This window comes from Carcharhinus amblyrhynchos, chromosome 3 (genome assembly GCF_965287045.1).
Source record: "Carcharhinus amblyrhynchos chromosome 3, sCarAmb.v2.hapA, whole genome shotgun sequence".
NCBI lineage: Eukaryota > Metazoa > Chordata > Chondrichthyes > Carcharhiniformes > Carcharhinidae > Carcharhinus > Carcharhinus amblyrhynchos.
Genome location: NC_137326.1, coordinates 115,686,698 through 115,705,126, shown reverse-complemented (window position 1 = coordinate 115,705,126; position 18,429 = coordinate 115,686,698). Strand labels below are relative to the sequence as shown.

The window sequence follows — 18,429 nt, the reverse complement described above, 5'->3', positions numbered from 1 at the left end:
TAGGGGTGGTCTGAGATTGGTGGTGGCGGGGGATCTGGGCATACTGTAGTGGTGGGGGTGTGAGCGTGTTGGGCCTACATTTGGGGAGGGATCTGGTTGGGTCAGATGGGGGGAGTGGTCAGTTTAGGCAAGGGGGTTGAAGGGACCCCAAGATCCATGGCTAATATCATCGGGGTGGAGTGGGTGGGTAGTGGATATCACGGGGTTATTAAATGGTCGGTGGAGGGGAGAGGAGATACCTGCAGTTTTGGGGATGTGATTTGAAATTTTGGGGGTTCAGCCTGGGTCTTTACAATAGTTACCCACAAGTTAGAAGAAGTTTTAATTCTTAAGAAGAATTAAAACTTCTTCTAACCTTTACTAGGTAATTATTAACACAACTTGAGCCATCAGATGTTTGTGATTGAAATGGCATTTTAACATTGCTCCCAGTGCAGAGCAATTGCCCAGGGGAAATGTGCACTTCCTTGCAATTGCCATGACCTATGTTTTACCATCTGTTGCCATGTTGTTCTCAGCCTAACATCAATGAAAATGCACCAGTGTCAATTCTATCCACTGGCTTCCAAATGTGGGCTCCGTTTATAATGTTGAGAAAGATTTCATGCCCATAATCTGCTGACATTTAAAGTCAGCATTAAAGTAAGCATTTCTAGAGGATTGGTAAACATTTTAAAGAATTTATTGACAGACAACAACCTACATTTGCATAGTCTGTTGAAACCCTATTAATTTTTCATTGAACAAATCTGACATGATTGAACGGTGGAGTAGACCCAATGGGGCGAGTGGCCTAATTCTGCTCTTATGTCTTATGGTCTAAATGTTCGATAAGCAATGGAAAATCAGATCCATACCCTTTGTTTGGTATTACTTGTCAGAGATTGATAGTCTGAACTGTTTCTGTCATTTAAGACATCTGCAGAAAGATCCTGTATTTGCAATGTAATATTAACAGATCTCTTCGGAATATCTGAAAAAAAATCAAAAGATATTTTCCCATAATGAATATTATAATACTGCTTTTGTATGCGTAATTACTACTTGAATTAAAGGAAAAAATTCTTGACAATTTGTTTCTACTTTTCTATCTACTCACAATGCAAACTTGTATTAGGAGAGGTAAAGTGCTTTCATTGCTCATGTAAGGTAATATGGTTGAATTCCAGCCACTGAGCAGCATCATTGTGATAATACTAATTATATTGTATTTAATTCATTCATGTGATGTGGGCATCACTGGCTGGGCCAACATTTATTATGTGGAGATGCCGGCATTGGACCGGGGTAAACACAGCCAGAAGTCTCACAACACCAGGTTAAAGTCCAACAGGTTTATTTGGCAGCACAACCCATTAGCTTTCGGAACACTGAGTCACCTGATGAAGAGGCAGCGCTCTGAAAGCTAGTAGCTTGTGCTACCAAATAAACTTGCCCAACATTTATTGCTCATTGCTATTTATCCTTTAACTGAATGGCTTGCCAGGTCATTTCAGAGGGCATATGGGTCAACCATATTGTTGTGGATCTGGAGTCACATGTGGCCCAAACCAGGTGTGAGGATAGCAGATCTCCTCCCCAAAGGACTTTAGCCAATACTTGCATTGTTTTCATGGTCATCATTATCCATTCCAGATTTTTATGAAACTCAAAAGGCGGAATTTTCTCAGAAAAACTCTAAATTTTTCTCGCCTGTTATTCAGCAACATTGCTGATGGTAATTTATGCACTTTGTGCAATTTAGAGGGCGTATTGTGAATCTTGCCAGTAAGTGGGCGGAGGGGGGGAGGTGGTGTGTGGCGGCGTGGGGCAGGGAGCCTCAGACTGCTAGAAAACCAGCTACTGAGCACTCTCCCAGCTGGCCAACTAGCAATCGTTGCCCCAGCCAGTTACCAGCCACCCTCCCAATTGCTGCACTGGCTAATTGCTGCCCCTCCCCCTTTGCAATCAGCCTCCAACCCCTGATCAACAGCAACCCCCCCCACCCCCCCACCCAGTGCAGAGTTCCCCCTCCCTTGGCCAGCTATGGGCTCCCCCTCACCTTCTCTTGTCAGGCTTTATCCACATCAAGTCCTGTCCCAGGCCCTTCCCTCTCTGGCTTTGTCTTCTTTAGGCCCCGCTCTAACAGGCCCCACTCCTTTGGCAATGCCAGGGTGCCAGGCACTGTTAGGGGTCCAGGCTGGCACTGCCCAAGGGATACTGCCAAACCCTGCTCCGACCACCCAGGGCTTCAATGGCCTCCCGTCCTCCTGGCGAGGCCATCATGTCTGGTCCCTATTAGTGGGGACGGACGATCTGTGAACCTCACCGGTGAGGACTTGGACCGGTGAGGTGGAAAAGGTAAGTGAGCCTGGACGCGAAGGGCATGATATTGATCTCACTGGCAGGACAGAGCCGGCAAGATTGGGAGAGAAGAGAAATCAGACACAAGCCTGATTTTTTTCTTGCCTTCTACTCACGTTTCCTGTCTTGCTACGCGAGGTTTCTGTGTGTGTATTTTACTTCCATACCAGAAGTTAGGCGAGGGGATTGTCGGGAAGGGGGAGCGGGGGGTATAACAAGAAGGTAGTGATAGACAGCGGGCAGTGTCGGGAGCGGGCAGTGGAGTGAGTGGGGAGCTGAGTGAGAGTTATAAGGGCTTTGGCTCACTGGGCTTAGGCTAGAGCAGGCTTAGAGAAGGTGAGTTGCAGTTTCTACCTTTCCCGGGTTGTGTTTTGACACATACAAACCCAAGGGAGGTTGGGACATGGCAGGGGTTATGGGGAGGAACATAAGCTGTGTTAGGTGCCACATGTGGGAGTTCTTGGAGGCATCACGTCTCCCGAGGGTCCACATCTGTGTTAAGTGTTCAGAGTTGCAGCGCTTGAGGGCCCGGGTCAGGCAACTAGAGGTGCGTTTAGAGGATGCGTTTCTGGTCAGGGAAAATGAAGAGTTAATGGCTAGGAACCATGAGCAAGAGGAGGTCCCAGGGGCTGAGGAGCAGGATGGGTGGACAACTGTCAAGAGGAAGAAGAGGAATAGTCCTGGTCCTCAGACCTCCCCAGTGGCTCCCCAAGGTTCATTGACAGGGGCACAAAAGGAAAGACAGGAGGGCCAGAATGACTTAGAGGGACAGGAGGGGGCTGGCAATGTGATAGTGGTAGGGGATGGGAAGGTCAAAGGAATCGACAGGAGATTCTGTGGGCAGAGGCGTGACTCCAGGATGGTAGTCTGCCTCCCTGGAGCAGGGATACAGGACATAACGGAAAGGATATAGGGAATTTTGAAAGGGGAGGGGACCCAGGCAGAGGTAATAATACACACAGGGGAGAGGGACGTAGGAAGGCGGAATAGGGCAGATGTACGTAGGCAATTTAGGGAGTTGGGGTCCAAACTGAAGAGCAGGACCTCCAGGGTGGCATTCTCTGGGGTGCTGCCTAGTACCAGCAGGGCTAGGAATAATGAGATCATGCAGCTGAATGCATAGTTGAGGGATTGGTGCAAGGTAGAGGGCTTTACTTTTGTAGGCCACTGGGAGGTATTTGTGAGAGAAGGGCAACTGTACAGGAGGGATGGGGAAAACTTGAATGGGAGAGGGACAAATGTCTTAGCAGGGAGGTTAGCTGGAGTGTTTAGCCAGGGTTTAAACTAATGGGGGGGGGGGGGGATGTGACTGGTAGCTCATTAGACACTGGGGTCGGGAGTGAGTTGGGTGATAGGGTAGGTTTGAGTGAAAGGAAAATTATCAGGGGGAAGAAGGTTCCGAGTGGGCCTGGTGGGTTGGAATGCGTCTGTTTCAATGCAAGGAGTGTGACGGGTAAGACAGATGAGCTTAGGGCCTTGATGTTTGAGAGGAAGTTAGATGTGGTGGCAGTAATGGAGACGTGGTTAAAGGAAGGGCAGGATTGGCAGCTGAATGTTCCTGGGTATAAGTGTTTTAGGTGTGACAGAGGAGGGTTGAAGAGAGGTGGTGGGGTGGCGCTGTTAGTAAAGGAGCACATCACAGCAGTGCAGAGGGAGGACAATATGGAGGAGTTAGGGATTGACTCGCTGTGGGTGGAGTTGAGGAACAAAAAGGGAGAGATTACGATGCTAGGGGTATACTATAGGCCACCCAACAGCCCGAGGTCAGTGGAGGAAGGTATTTGCAGAGGCATTTTAGATAGGTGCAGAAAGGATAAGGTGGTTGTAGTGGGTGACTTTAATCTTCCTGGAGTGGATTGGAAGGTGCCTACAGCTGGGGGTACGGAGGGAGAGGAGTTTGTAAAGTGTGTGTTGGAAGGGTCCCTAGAGCAGTACGTAACTAGCCCGACTAGGGAGGGGGCTATACTGGATTTAGTGCTGGGAAATGAGCCGGGACAGGTGGTTGAGGTTGAGGTAGGCGAACATGTGGCTAACAGTGACCACAAGTCCGTCTACTTTAGGATAAAAATGGAAAGGGATGAGTGCCGTCCGAAGGGGAGGGTGCTGAACTGGGGGAAGGCGAGCTATAGTCGGATTAGGAGGGAGCTGAAGGACACTGATTGGGAGAGGTTGTTAGCTGGCATGTCCACGGTTGGTAAGTGGGAGGTTTTTAAGGGCAAACTGAAAATGTTGCAGGAAAGGCAAGTGCCGGTAAAGAGGAAGGATGGGAAAGGCAGGATTAGAGAGCTGTGGATTACAGGGGGTATCGAAGACTTGGTCAGGAAGAAGAGGGAGGCATATGTTAGGTTGAAACAACTGGGAACGGAGAGTGCGCTGGAGGAATATAGAGAGAGTAGGAGGGAGCTAAATAAAAAGGGGAGTTAGAAGGGCGAAAAGGGGGCATGAAATGGCCTTGGCTGATAGGATTAAGGAAAATCCAAAAGCATTTTACTCTTATATTAGGAGCAAGAGAGTGGTTAGAGGGAAAATTGGTCCTCTTAGGGACAAAGGAGGGGAGCTATGTATCGAGACTGAGGGAATGGGTGAGATCCTGAATGAATACTTTGTGTCGGTATTCACGAAGGAGAGGGGTTGGTGTCGTGTGGTGTCTTGGGGGGAGCTGTAGATTAGTGGAAGGAAATATCCATTACGAGGGAGGAAGTGCTAAGGCTTTTAGGTAGCATAAAAACGGATAAAACTCCGGGGCCTGATGATATTTATCCCAGGCTGCTTAGGGAGGTGAAAGATGAAATTGCTGGGCCTTTGGCGCAAATCTTTGTCTCTTCTTTGGACACAGGTGAGGTCCCAGAAGACTGGAGGGTAGCTAATGTGGTACCGCTGTTTAAAAAGGGTAGTAGGGATAACCCTGGTAATTATAGACCAGTGAGTTTGACATCGGTGGTAGGAAAATTATTGGAAAAAATTCTTAGGGATAGGATGTATAAGCATTTGGAGCGTTGCGATCTGATTAGGGATACGCAATATGGCTTTGTTCGGGGGATGTCTTGCCTTACGAATCTGGTGGAATTCTTCGAGGAGGTGACAAAAACGGTTGACGATGGGCGAGCCGTTGATGTCATCTATGTGGATTTCAGTAAGGCGTTTGACAAAGTCCCTCATGGTAGGCTGGTAGAAAAGGTTAAGGCACATGGGATATAAGGACAGGTAGCTAGGTGGATCGAAAACTGGCTGGGAAATAGGAGACAGAGAGTAGTTGTCGAGGGGACCTTTTCTGGCTGGAGGCCAGTCACCAGTGGTGTGCCACAGGGCTCAGTACTGGAACCTCTCCTCTTTGTAGTATACATAAATGACTTGGAAGAGGGTGTACGTGGTGTGATCAGCAAATTTGCGGATGACACCAAGATGGCAGGATTGGCAGATACTGAGGAGGACTGTCAGGTGACACAGCAGGATATAGATAGGTTGGTATATTGGGCAGATAGATGGCAGATGGAATTTAATCCTGACAAATGCAAGGTGATGCATTTTGGAAGGAATAATGCAGGGAGGAGTTATATGATAAAAGGTAGACCGATTAAGAGTATAGAGATACAGAGGGACCTGGGAGTGCAGGTGCACAAGTCTCTGAAGGTGTCAACACAGGTAGAGAAGGTTGTGAAGAAAGCTTATGGAATGCTAGCCTTTATAGGAAGGGGTATAGAGTATAAGAGCTGCCGTCTAATGCTTCAGTTGTACAGAATGTTGGTTAGACCGCATTTGGAGTACTGCGTCCAGTTCTGGTCACCTTACTACCGGAAGGACGTGGAGACCCTGGAGAGGGTGCAGAGGAGGTTTACCAGGATGTTGCCTGGCATGGAAGGACTGAGTTACGAGGAAAGTTTGGAGAAACTGGGGCTCTTCTCCTTAGAAAGACGGAGATTAAGGGGTGATATGATAGAGGTATATAAAATACTGAAGGGAATAGATAGAGTCAACAGTGGTAGGCTTTTCCCTAGATTGGGGACAATTACGAGAGGTCATGATCTAAGGGTGAGGGGGGAGAAGTATAATTTGGATATGAAAGGAAGGTTTTTCACGCAGAGGGTCGTGGGGGTATGGAACGCGCTACCGAGTAGGGTGGTGGAGGCAGGCACGTTGGACTTGTTTAAGGTTTACTTAGATAGACACATGAGCGAAGCAAGGATGGAGGGTTATAGTAGAGGGTATTAAATAGGGTCAGAGCCTTGGGACGACACCAGAAATGTAGCTTTATATGTTAGCGTATTGTCTTTTTATTCCACAGGGTCGGTCCACCTTGCTGTCAAACGAGGGGCATGCACACGGTGGGTCGTGCGTGGGCTGCTCTTGGAGGTTCCGGGAGTGGCCTAGTACTTCGTGTCGTTGTGTGTGCTTAATCCTGGACCAGCAGATGGGCACCGCAACAGCTCAGTGACTATCACTGCTAGCTGTACAGATACATGGATTTGGGCCTGTGTCTGTGGGAGTTTGCGCATTCTCCCTGTGGTTGTATGGGTTTCTTCCGGGCGCTCCGGTTTCCTCCCACACCCCAAAGATGTGCTCTTAGGCTGATTGGTGTACCAAATTGACACTATTCTCCCCTGAATCTGGCTACATTTGGGGTTCCACTCACACACAAAACAGGGTAGGTGTGGCAAGATGCGGCGGCGTGGGCTCGTTGGGCCGAAGGGCCTGTTTCCCGTGCTGGGATGTTCTTTGTTCTTTGTTATTTGACCAGGACAGTGGGGTGGAAAAATCATATCCAAAATTTAACATCTTCCATCATGAAATCTGAATCTGGGTCCCCAGAGCATTTCCCTGGGTCATTAGTTCAGCGACAATACCACAACACCAACACATCCCATTTCTATCCCTCATGACATGGGTAAGTCCAGAATGTTTGAAACAGAACCGTCAATGGTCATGAATGCATTAAATTCCATTAGAAATTGACACTGTAGGATGATATAGAATAAAAAATGCCTCTTGTCTCTTTCTAATACCATAAAAATGCTTATTTCAGCAACTAGGCAGGACAGAGTTCCATTATAAATTATAAACAAAATATACAATTTTAAAAAAATAAGTCATCTCCTCGTTAGAATATATTTTTGCTTCATATTCCGAATTCTAACATTTTTCTATACCATGTAACTGGGTGTAATTTGATAATTTTTGATAAAACTATAACATTCTTGAATTAAACAAATGTATAGCAGGCTAAGAAGAATGGTCCTTCAAAGTGGGAAACATGTAAAAAAAAATTATATTTATATTGTGCCTTGAATGTTGTAAAACATCCCAAAGGATGTCATGAGATACTTAAGACTGACCTGGGACACTTGCACTTACTTGTGAAAACACAGGCTGAAAACACATTTAGAAACAACATTGCAACTCTATACAAACTCAAAAATATTTAGAGATATTCAATCTAATATAAACAAACAAATTGTTGTGCTGTGGAATTTCTGGATGCTATCATTTCTCGGCCTTCTGGCTAAGATCAAGTGTAGTATTGATATGCTGTTCTTGGTTGATGTCATTAGGTTACATTTTAGCTTAACTTGGAGCAATTTTTCAAAGTGGTATCTTGGCCTTTTGGCTAAGATGCAAATGAGATCAAGCCTTGGAGGAGGAGCTGTGCCTACTCCAATCAGCTTGGATCATGTAGATCAAGCCCAAGACAGGAGGTGAGAGCCCTGTCTTGTCAGCTTGGATCGGAAATGTCTCAACTTGTTGACACTCTGAACTGGACTTGATTGGATTGAATTGGAATAAAAACAATTACTCTCATTTGCTGTTTGTAGGACCGTGCTGACTATAGTTTCTGCCTTTGAAACAAGAACGACTGCATTTCAAATATAATTAATTTGCTGTGAAACTACCACAGGCATTTAAATATGTAAAATATGTTTTATAAGGGCAATTTCTTCTTTCTATTTTCAGTTGAATTTTATAACTATCTCCTATTTCAGCAAAAGTCAAATATCTGACTCATATTTTAAAATAATTAGAATGGTCATAGAATCATAAAAGAATGACTAGGGTGAGGTTAGGGCCAGTCAAGGATAGTAGTGGGAACTTCTGCATGGACTCAGAAGAAAAAGGTGAAGCATTGAATGAATACTTTTCTTCAGTATTCACTAAGGAGAGGGGCCATGTTTTTGAGGATGAGTGTGATACAGGCTGATAGGATGGAGGATGTAGAAGTTCTGAGGGAAGATATATTAGCAATTTTGAAAAACCGGAGGGTCGATAAGTCCCTTGGGCTAGATGGGATACATCCTAGGATACTTTGGGAGGCGAGAGATGAGATTGCAGAGCCTTTAGCTTTGATCCTTGGGTCCTCACAGTCCACAGGGATTTGCCAGAGGACTGGAGAGTGGTGAATGTTGTTCTTCTCTTCAAGAAAGGAAATAGGAATGACCCTGGTAATTATAGGCAAGTTAGTTTTACTTTGGTGGTCAGTAAGTTAATGGAAAGGGTCTTGAGGGACAGGATTTAAGACCATTTGGAAAGATGCAGCTTAATCCGGGGTAGTCAGCACAGATTTGTGAGGGGTAAGTCTTGCCTCAGAAATTTGATTGAATTCTTTGAGGAGGTAACTAAGTGTGCAGATGAAGGTACAGCAGTTGATGTTGTGTACATGGATTTTAGTAAGGCGTTTGATAAGGTTCCCCATGGTGGGCTCATGATGAAAATAAGGAGGTGTGGGATAGAAAGAAATTTGGCCGATTGGATAAGTAACTGGCTATCTCATAGAAGACAGAGGGTGGTGGTGGAGGGAAAGTTTTCAGGCTGGAGGTCAGTTACCAGCAGTGTACACAGGGATCAGTGCTGGATCCTCTGCTATTTGTGATTTTTATCAATAACTTGGAAGAGGGGGCTGAAGGGTGGGTTAGTAAATTTGCTGATGACACCAAGATTGGTGGAGTAGTGGATGAGATAGAGGACTCTTGTAGGCTGCAGAGAAACATTGATAGGATGCAGAGCTGGGCTGAAAAGTGGCAGATGGAGTTTAACCCTGATAAGTGCGAGGTGATTCATTTTGGTAAGACAAACTTGAATGTGGATTACAGGGTCAACGGTAGGGTTCTGAGGAATGTGGAGAAACAGAGAGATTTTGGGGTTCATATCCACAGATTTCTGAAGGTTGCCACTCAAGTGGATAGAGCCGTGAAGAAAGCTTATAGTGTGTTAGCGTTTATTAATAGGGGGTTTGAGTTTAAGAGTCATGGGGTTATGCTGCAACTATACAGGACCTTGGTGAGACCACATTTGGAATATTTTGTGCAGTTCTGGTCACCTCACTGTAAGAAGGATGTGAAAGCATTGGAGAGAGTGCAGAGGAGATTTACTAGGATGCTGCCTGGTTTGGAGGGTACGTCTTATGAGGAAAGGTTAAGGGAGCTGGGGCTTTTCTCTTTACAGCAGAGGAGGATGAGAGGTGACTTAATAGAAAATGATGAGGGGAATAGATAGAGTGGATGTTCAGAGACTATTTCCTCAGGTGGATGTAGCTGTTACTAGAAGGCATAACTATAAGGTTCATGGTGGGAGATATAGGAGGGATATCCGAGATAGATTCTTTACTCAGAGAGTGGCTGGGGTGTGGAATGCACTGCCTGCTGTGATATTGGAGTCGGACACTTTAGGAACTTTCAAGCAGTTATTGGATAGGCACATGGAACACACGAGAATGAAAGGGAATGCGATAGTTTGATCTTGGGTTTGACATAGCTAGGCACAACACTGAGGGCCAAAGGGCCTGTACTGTGCTGTACTGTTCTATGTTCTATGTTCATTGAGGTTTACAGCATGGAAACAGGCCCTTTGGCGCAACTTGTGTATGCCACCTTTTTCTTAAACCCCTAAGCGAATTCCAATTGATTGCATTAGGCTCATATCCCTCCATACCCACCTTATCCATGTAACTATCTAAATGCTTTTTAAAAGACAAAATTGTACTCACCTCTACTACTACCTCTGGCAGCTTGTTCCAGACATTCACCACCCTCTGTGAAAAAATTACCCCTCTGGACACTTTTGATTTCGCCCCTCTCACCTTAAATCTATGCCCTCTAACTTTAGAGTCCCCTGCCCTTGGGAGAAGATATTGACCTTATCTATGTCCTTCATTATTTTATAGACCTCTAAAAGGTCACTCCTCAGTCTCCCATGCTCCAGAGAAAAAAGTCCTCCTTATAACTCAAACCATCAAATCCCAGGAGCATCCTAGTGAATCTTTTCTGCACTCTTTCTAGTTTAATAATATCCTTTCTATAATAGGGTCCTTATGTGTTTTGAAGTATTAATCATTATGGGAGGAACTTACAATCTTTTGTCTAAAGTTATGGTGCATCAGATATTTTAACATACTTGACACAGGTTGTGCAATGAACCCTGATCCTGCCTCTGTGCACTGGTCGCCTTTGTACTGTTCTGGACACAGGCAGAATGGTTTGCAGCCACTGGTATGGTTGAGAAAACACGTTCCTCCATTATTGCAGAATGAGGAAGAGCATTTGGAAGGGTCACATAAGTCAGGCAACTGAAAGCAGGTTATGCCGTTTCCTAAAGTAAAATAGTTCAAAGAATCAATAAAATGAATATGATAACATGAATATTTTAAAGACATGCAGATATGTATTGTAAAATAATGTTTATTTAACTGATTCATTACTTTTTCTTTTACATAAATATACACTTGACTAAGTTTCTTCAGTTTGAAACTTATAGCACTTTGTTAGGATGATATAACATGCGGGATATTCCATCCGCTCTCACCCAGGAACCAGAAAATCCTACCCGAGGTCAATGGACCTGCCCTGCCGGCTACGATTCACATGGCGGGCAGGGTGCGAAAGTTTCATCCAAATTGTTCTCAGTGTGTTTCAGTCAAGGAGGAACATATGTGTCAACAGCCCTATTTTGAGGACAGCAAAGCTATTCAGCATCAGTATGACACAATGTCAGCACCAGAAGTACACAGTCCAGAATAAATAAATACTGGAGCTGAGTGAAATCATCATGCTGTTTTATTAACTCGCATTAACCAACATTGGAATGAGTTTTTGCTATATTGTGTAACATTTCCAATTGACTTGATTGACCATTGTTATAACCTCTCCAGCTGACAGTGCCCTTTCTATCTAACTGAATAGTAGGCTGTTAGGTACTGTTAAGTCATGCTGGTTAGCACTTGAGTGAAGAACAACTACGTTAAGCAGTCAGGAAATCTGGGGGGCAAACCTTTTTCCTCCCCATGGAAATTCCCTTTGTTTCTATTATGATTAGAGATCCAGCACGTCTGGGTTTGTGTGACAACCAATTGAACTGGGATCACACTCTAGCTCTTCGGAATGCTCTTAAAATCCGTGATATTCCTAACATTAATAATATGCTTGTCATCTGATTTTCTAGGAGCAGTGCTAAAGTATAATAAATATTTAGTTAACAAGTTGATGCTGTGTATCTGTGAAAAGAAAAAAGTCAAGCAATAACTGCAATATATTTCAAATTGGCTACATCTGGCGACTGGCTTAACATCAATATGAAAGTTCCATTTGAAGGAGCATACTATAGCTGTTTGGATTGCTTATTGTTTTACCTGAGAATCCTTGTTTACATGTGCAGCTGAAAGACCCTGCAATGTTTTGACAGGTAGCATTGGGTGAACATGATGAATTGTTACATGCATCAATGGCAGTGCAGAATGTTCCATTGCCTGGAATTGGAAGAGAATTGGAATATTGGATTTTCAGATTGAAATGTTTACAGTAATCATAAATTCTGACTCTAATGTTCTTTAAATATCAGCAACATTACCCCTCAATAAACATAATGCTCTTGCTGGTTCATTCATAAATGTGAGCAATCACATAGAGTTCAAAAAAACTTTGGAAATGATCATTTGTCCACTGTGAATTAGATGCAAACTTTAAAGGTAAGCAATTAGTATTCATCATTCTGACATCAGGTGTGTGTCTCTACACTAAATGACCCTGAAATTCTGCACTAATTTTCTCCGTCTACCCCAATTCTGGAATGCTACTATCAGATGATATAGAAGTTACAAACCTGCCACGAATGCAATTTCTCTGAGGTGTTGCCACTTTCCCCAACCTTTTGTTGCTGGGCAAAACTATTTGAGGATTTTCAGTCACCATTCCTTATATTGTATTGGATTTTCTAGCCAATGGCAAAATTTAATTGTTCGCCAGAGACCTCAGATGTGATAGCCCACAGGATGGAGTAAGGTATGTGGTGTGATTTTCTCCTTTCCCAATGTTGCTTTTAGTCTGATGCCCAATCGTGAGACTTCCGGGCCTTCAGCAATAGTACTGTTATTGAACAGATAAAAAGCCTCACAACACCAGGTTAAAGTCCAACAGGTTTATTTGGTAGCAAAATCCACTAGCTTTCGGAGTGCTGCTCCTTTGTCAGATACTTACCTGATGAAGGAGCAGCACTTCGAAAGCTAGTGGATTTTGATACGAAATAAACCTGTTGGACTTTAACCTGGTGTTGAGAGACTTCTTACTTTGTTTACTCCAGTCCAACATCGGCATCTCCACATCATTGAACAGATAAGCAACCAATCACATTGGAATATTGGATTTTCAGATTGAAATGCTTACAGTAATCATAAATTCTGACTCTAATGTTCTTTAAATATCAGCAACATTACCCCTCGATAAACATAACAGGATTCCCACAGATACAAATCCAGTGAGCAAAAAGCAGTAATTGACCTTTACTTTTAATTAAATTTTAAAGATACTGAATAAAATTATTGGGTCCTCTTTTTTTATTCATTCGTTGTACTGGGGGAGCTTGGCTGGCCAGCATTTATTGCCCATACCTAGTTGCCCGAGGGTGGTTAAGAGTCAACCACATTGCTGTGGCTCTAGAATCACATATATTTCAGACCAGGCAAGGATGGCAGATTTCCTTCCTAAAAGTACATTAGTGAACTGGATGGGTTTTTCTGACAATTGACAATGGTTTCATGGGTATCAGCAGAAGGGAGTCACAAGGGATTAAGATGGAAGAATTTAAAAACAATATGGAATTTCTTATCATAATCGAGAAATTTGGCAATTCCACAAATATATCATTTTCACAGTTGTGTGCCTGCATAGCAACCAAACATCCGGCACCGGCCATGCAGAACTTGGAACCTTTTTCCCCATATGCCCATGGCTATGCTACAAAAATTAATGGAATAATTCACTCCAAAATGTGGCCAAACGGGCCATCTAAAATGGCGATTTGTAAAGCACTCTGGGACAATTGGGCAAGAACTAAAACAGTAGGCTGCAGCCTAAAAGACAGAGATAAATAGGCTGCAACTCAGGTGACTGAATACAGTATATGGGCCATCTCCAGGACAAAACGGACATTCTGGTCAAACTGGGTTGTTTACCAGACATAGGGGCGCCATAACACCTTATTCGGGGGGGCGGGGAGGAAGTGTGTAACCTACATGCCCCCAGCACCTACAGACATGGCTGGTGGGGACACAACCAGAGATTGGTATGGCAGCATCTAACTAGACTTTATCGATCAGGGTGATCAAATCCTGACAGAGTGATTGGCAACAGCCAAAAGGAGTGCGAAATCCAACAGGGTATGAAGGAACATAAGAACATAAGAAATAGGAGCAGGAGTAGGCCATCTAGCCCTTCGAGCCTGCCCCGCCATTCAATAAGATCATGGCTGATCTGTTGTGGCTCAGTTCCACTTTCCCGCCCTCTCCCCATAACCCTTAATCCCCTCTCCTATCAAGAACCCATCAACCCGCTTCTTAAAAATATTTAGCGAGGCAGCCTCCACCACTTCAACGGGCAGAGAATTCCAGAGATTCACCACCCTTTGAGTGAAGAAGTTCCTCCTCAACTCCGTTCTAAACCGCCTCCCCTTTATCTTGAGGCTGTGCCCCCTAGTCCTACTGTCTTTTTTGAGCGGGAAGAGTCTCTCCACCTCTATCCTATCCATCCCATTCATCATCTTATACGTCTCAATGAGATCTCCCCTCATTCTTCTAAACTCTAACGAGTACAAGCCTAGTTTATTCAGCCTCTCCTCATAGCTCAATCCCCTCAACTCCGGTATCAGCCTAGTAAACCTCCTCTGCACTCCCTCCAGGGCCAAAATATCCTTGCGCAGGTGCGGCGCCCAAAACTGCACACAGTACTCCAGCTGCGGCCTCACCAATGCCCTATACAGCTGCAGCAAGACCTCCCTACTTTTATATTCAATCCCCCTCGCTATGAAGGCCAGCATCCCATTCGCCTTCCTGACCACCTGCTGCACCTGCAAGCTGGGTTTTTGCGACTCATGCACAAGGACCCCGAGGTCCCTCTGCACCGTCGCCTGCTGCAGTTTTTCGCCACGTAATAGTCCTTCCTACCATTCTTCCTACCAAAGTGGACCACCTCACACTTGCCAACATTAAATTCCATTTGCCATTTCCTGGCCCATTCGCCCAGCCTATCTAGATCCTTCTGTAGACTCTCCACACCCTCCGCACAATTTGCCTTTCCCCCAATCTTGGTGTCATCAGCAAATTTCGACACCCTACACTCGGTTCCCTCCTCCAGATCATCTATATAAATGGTAAATAGCTGAGGCCCCAGCACCGACCCCTAGGGCACCCCACTAGTCACCAACCGCCAATCCGAATAGCACCCATTGACCCCCACTCTCTGCCTCCTATTTGACAACCAATCCTCTATCCACGCTAACACCCTACCCCCAACTCCATGTCCCCTGACCTTCTGCAATAACCTCTTGTGAGGTACCTTGTCAAACGCCTTCTGAAAATCCAGAAAGACCACATCCACCGGCTCTCCTCTATCCACTGCCCTAGACACATTTGTAAAGCACTCTGGGACAATTGGGCAAGAACTAAAACAGTAGGCTGCAGCCTAAAAGACAGAGATAAATAGGCTGCAACTCAGGTGACTGAATACAGTATATGGGCCATCTCCAGGACAAAACGGACATTCTGGTCAAACTGGGTTGTTTACCAGACATAGGGGCGCCATAACACCTTATTCGGGGGGCGAAGTGTGTAACCTACATGCCCCCAAGCACCTACAGACATGGCTGGTGGGGACACACCCAGAGGTTGGTGTGGCAGCATCTAACTAGACTTTATCGATCAGGGTGATCAAATCCTGACGGAGTGATTGGCAACAGCCAAAAGGAGTGCGAAATCCAACAGGGTATGAAGGATGCTAGACTCTTTTTTTCTGACCCCACGAACGAGCTACAACAACAGTGACCATCGCCAGCAACGACCAGCATGAGGAGAGCCACCATACCCGAGAAGAAAGGAGGACCAAAGCCAGAGTGCCAGATCAGATCAAAGGACCAGACTACGCAGAGGGCTACCGAGACCAGCTCACGAGAAAGGCCAATATCTGCGTGGGTACTTGCCAGTCATGCAAAGATAAGTCAAGGGCTAGTATTGGACTTGAACTTTAGTATTTTCTGAAGGATAACATATTGTTAATTGGGTGGGTGATTATTGATTGTGTGTTTTAAATAAATATTGGTTGTACTGACAGAAGTCTAATTGCAATTCTTTGTCCATTGTATAAGGGTTAAAACAGACTGTGTGGCGGGCACAACAAATATTTTATTCTCACACTCCAACAGCAAAAGTTGGATTATGAGGGAGTTATTCAGCAGAAATGATAAGTTTTGTACAGTGTTAAAAATGCAGTTGCATCTCATTCAACAATGTCTAATTTTTTTCAAGAGCAAAAAAAAATGCTGCAAATAACTCTGGCAACATCTGCAGAGAAAGAAATAGGGTTAATGTTTCAAGTCTACGTGACTTCTTCAGATTCTAATTTTTTTCAAGTTTGTATGGCTTTAAAAGTCAGTTTTTCGTTTCTAATAGTTTGAATGGTTTCTAATGGTTTGAACACTGGTTACGTCACCAAATAACGCCACAGAGAATTAATGAACACCTGGCAGCATCTGTAAGGTCTGGATATTGCTCTTTGCTTTACAGAAACAATTATATGACCAAACACTGATAGTTTTTTTGCCATTAAATGTAGGTTATTCTATGGCACTCCTGTCATTGTTAACTTGCTTGCAAATTCATTCTCCAAGAGCAAAGTGACAGGAGAGTAATTTATTTGTTAACAAAGTTCATGTTGGACATCTAAAAAACCAACAGGAGATAGGAGGGGTTGGGGTTTGCCACATGCCATAGGAATGGTCAGACTCAATGGAGGGGTGGGTGTGAGAAGTTGGATGCCTAATGTATGGGGGTAGTTAGAGTTGGGGCTTGGCGTAGAGTCAGATCTTGTGGGAATGGAATGGAATTGCATTTGGGGCGTATATTTCTAACTGAATAGTAGGATGTCAGGTACAGTTAAGTCATGCTGGTTAGCACTCAAGTGAAGAACAACCACGTTAAGCAGTCAGGAAATCAATGGAATAAGCCTTTTCCTTCCCCATGGAAATTCCCTTTGTTTCTGTTTGGATCAGAGGTCCAGCACGTCTGAGTCTGTGCGACAACCAATTTAACTGGGATCACACTCTCGTTCTTCAGAATAATCTTAAAACCTGTGATGTTCCGAACATTAATAATATACTTGTCATCTGTTTTTCTCGGAGCAATTCTAGACTATGATAAATATTTGGTTAACAATTTGATGCTGTACATCTGTGAAAAGAAAAAAATCAAGCAATAACTGCAATATATTTCAAAGTAGCTACATCTAGTGACTAGCTTAACATCAATATGAAAGTTCCATTTGAAGGAGCATACTATAGCTGTTTGGATTGCTTATTGTTTTACCTGAGAATCCTTGTTTACATGTGCAGCTGAAAGACCCTGCAATGTTTTGACAGGTAGCATTGGGTGAACATGATGAATTGTTACATGCATCAATGGCAGTGCAGAATGTTCCATTGCCTGGAATTGGAAGAGAATTGGAATATTGGATTTTCAGATTGAAATGTTTACAGTAATCATAAATTCTGACTCTAATGTTCTTTAAATATCAGCAACATTACCCCTCAATAAACATAATGCTCTTGCTGGTTCATTCATAAATGTGAGCAATCACATAGAGTTCAAAAAAACTTTGGAAATGATCATTTGTCCACTGTGAAGTAGATGTAAACTTTAAAGGTAAGCAATTAGTATTCATCATTCTGACATCAGGTGTATGTCTCTACACTAAATGACCCTGAAATTCTGCACTAATTTTCTCCGTCTACCCCAATTCTGGAATGCTACTATCAGATGATGTAGAAGTTACAAACCTGCCACGAATGCAATTTCTCTGAGGTGTTGCCACTTTCCCCAACCTTTTGTTGCTGGGCAAAACTATTTGAGGATTTTCAGTCACCATTCCTTATATTGTATTGGATTTTCTAGCCAATGGCAAAATTTAATTGTTCGCCAGAGACCTCAGATGTGATAGCCCACAGGATGGAGTAAGGTATGTGGTGTGATTTTCTCCTTTCCCAATGTTGCTTTTAGTCTGATGCCCAATCGTGAGACTTCCGGGCCTTCAGCAATAGTACTGTTATTGAACAGATAAAAAGTCTCACAACACCAGGTTAAAGTCCAACAGGTTTATTTGGTAGCAAAATCCACTAGCTTTCGGAGCGCTGCTCCTTTGTCAGATACTTACCTGATGAAGGAGCAGCACTTCGAAAGCTAGTGGATTTTGATACGAAATAAACCTGTTGGACTTTAACCTGGTGTTGAGAGACTTCTTACTTTGTTTACTCCAGTCCAACATCGGCATCTCCACATCATTGAACAGATAAGCAACCAATCACATTGGAATATTGGATTTTCAGATTGAAATGCTTACAGTAATCATAAATTCTGACTCTAATGTTCTTTAAATATCAGCAACATTACCCCTCGATAAACATAACAGGATTCCCACAGATACAAATCCAGTGAGCAAAATGCAGTAATTGACCTTTACTTTTAATTAAATTTTAAAGATACTGAATAAAATTATTGGGTCCTCTTTTTTTATTCATTCGTTGTACTGGGGGAGCTTGGCTGGCCAGCATTTATTGCCCATACCTAGT

At 43.9% G+C, this 18,429-nt stretch overlaps 1 protein-coding gene and 1 non-coding gene across 2 annotated transcripts in view; one reads left to right on the top strand and one right to left on the bottom strand.

The window, feature by feature from the left end:
- Positions 1–18,429, bottom strand: part of LOC145341249 (uncharacterized) — a 326,614-nt gene that overhangs the window by 14,771 nt on the left and 293,414 nt on the right. Inside the window, exons 120-123 of the mRNA XM_080186176.1 lie at positions 17,171–17,287; positions 11,954–12,070; positions 10,723–10,917; positions 858–973 (exon numbers count right to left, since the gene is read on the bottom strand). Of these exons, the coding sequence (XP_080042302.1) occupies positions 858–973; positions 10,723–10,917; positions 11,954–12,070; positions 17,171–17,287 (545 nt within the window). The remainder of the gene's footprint in view (positions 1–857; positions 974–10,722; positions 10,918–11,953; positions 12,071–17,170; positions 17,288–18,429) is intronic.
- On the top strand, positions 7,821–8,019 carry LOC145341683 (U2 spliceosomal RNA). The gene has a single exon (XR_013886437.1). It is a non-coding gene; the product is annotated as a U2 spliceosomal RNA (small nuclear RNA).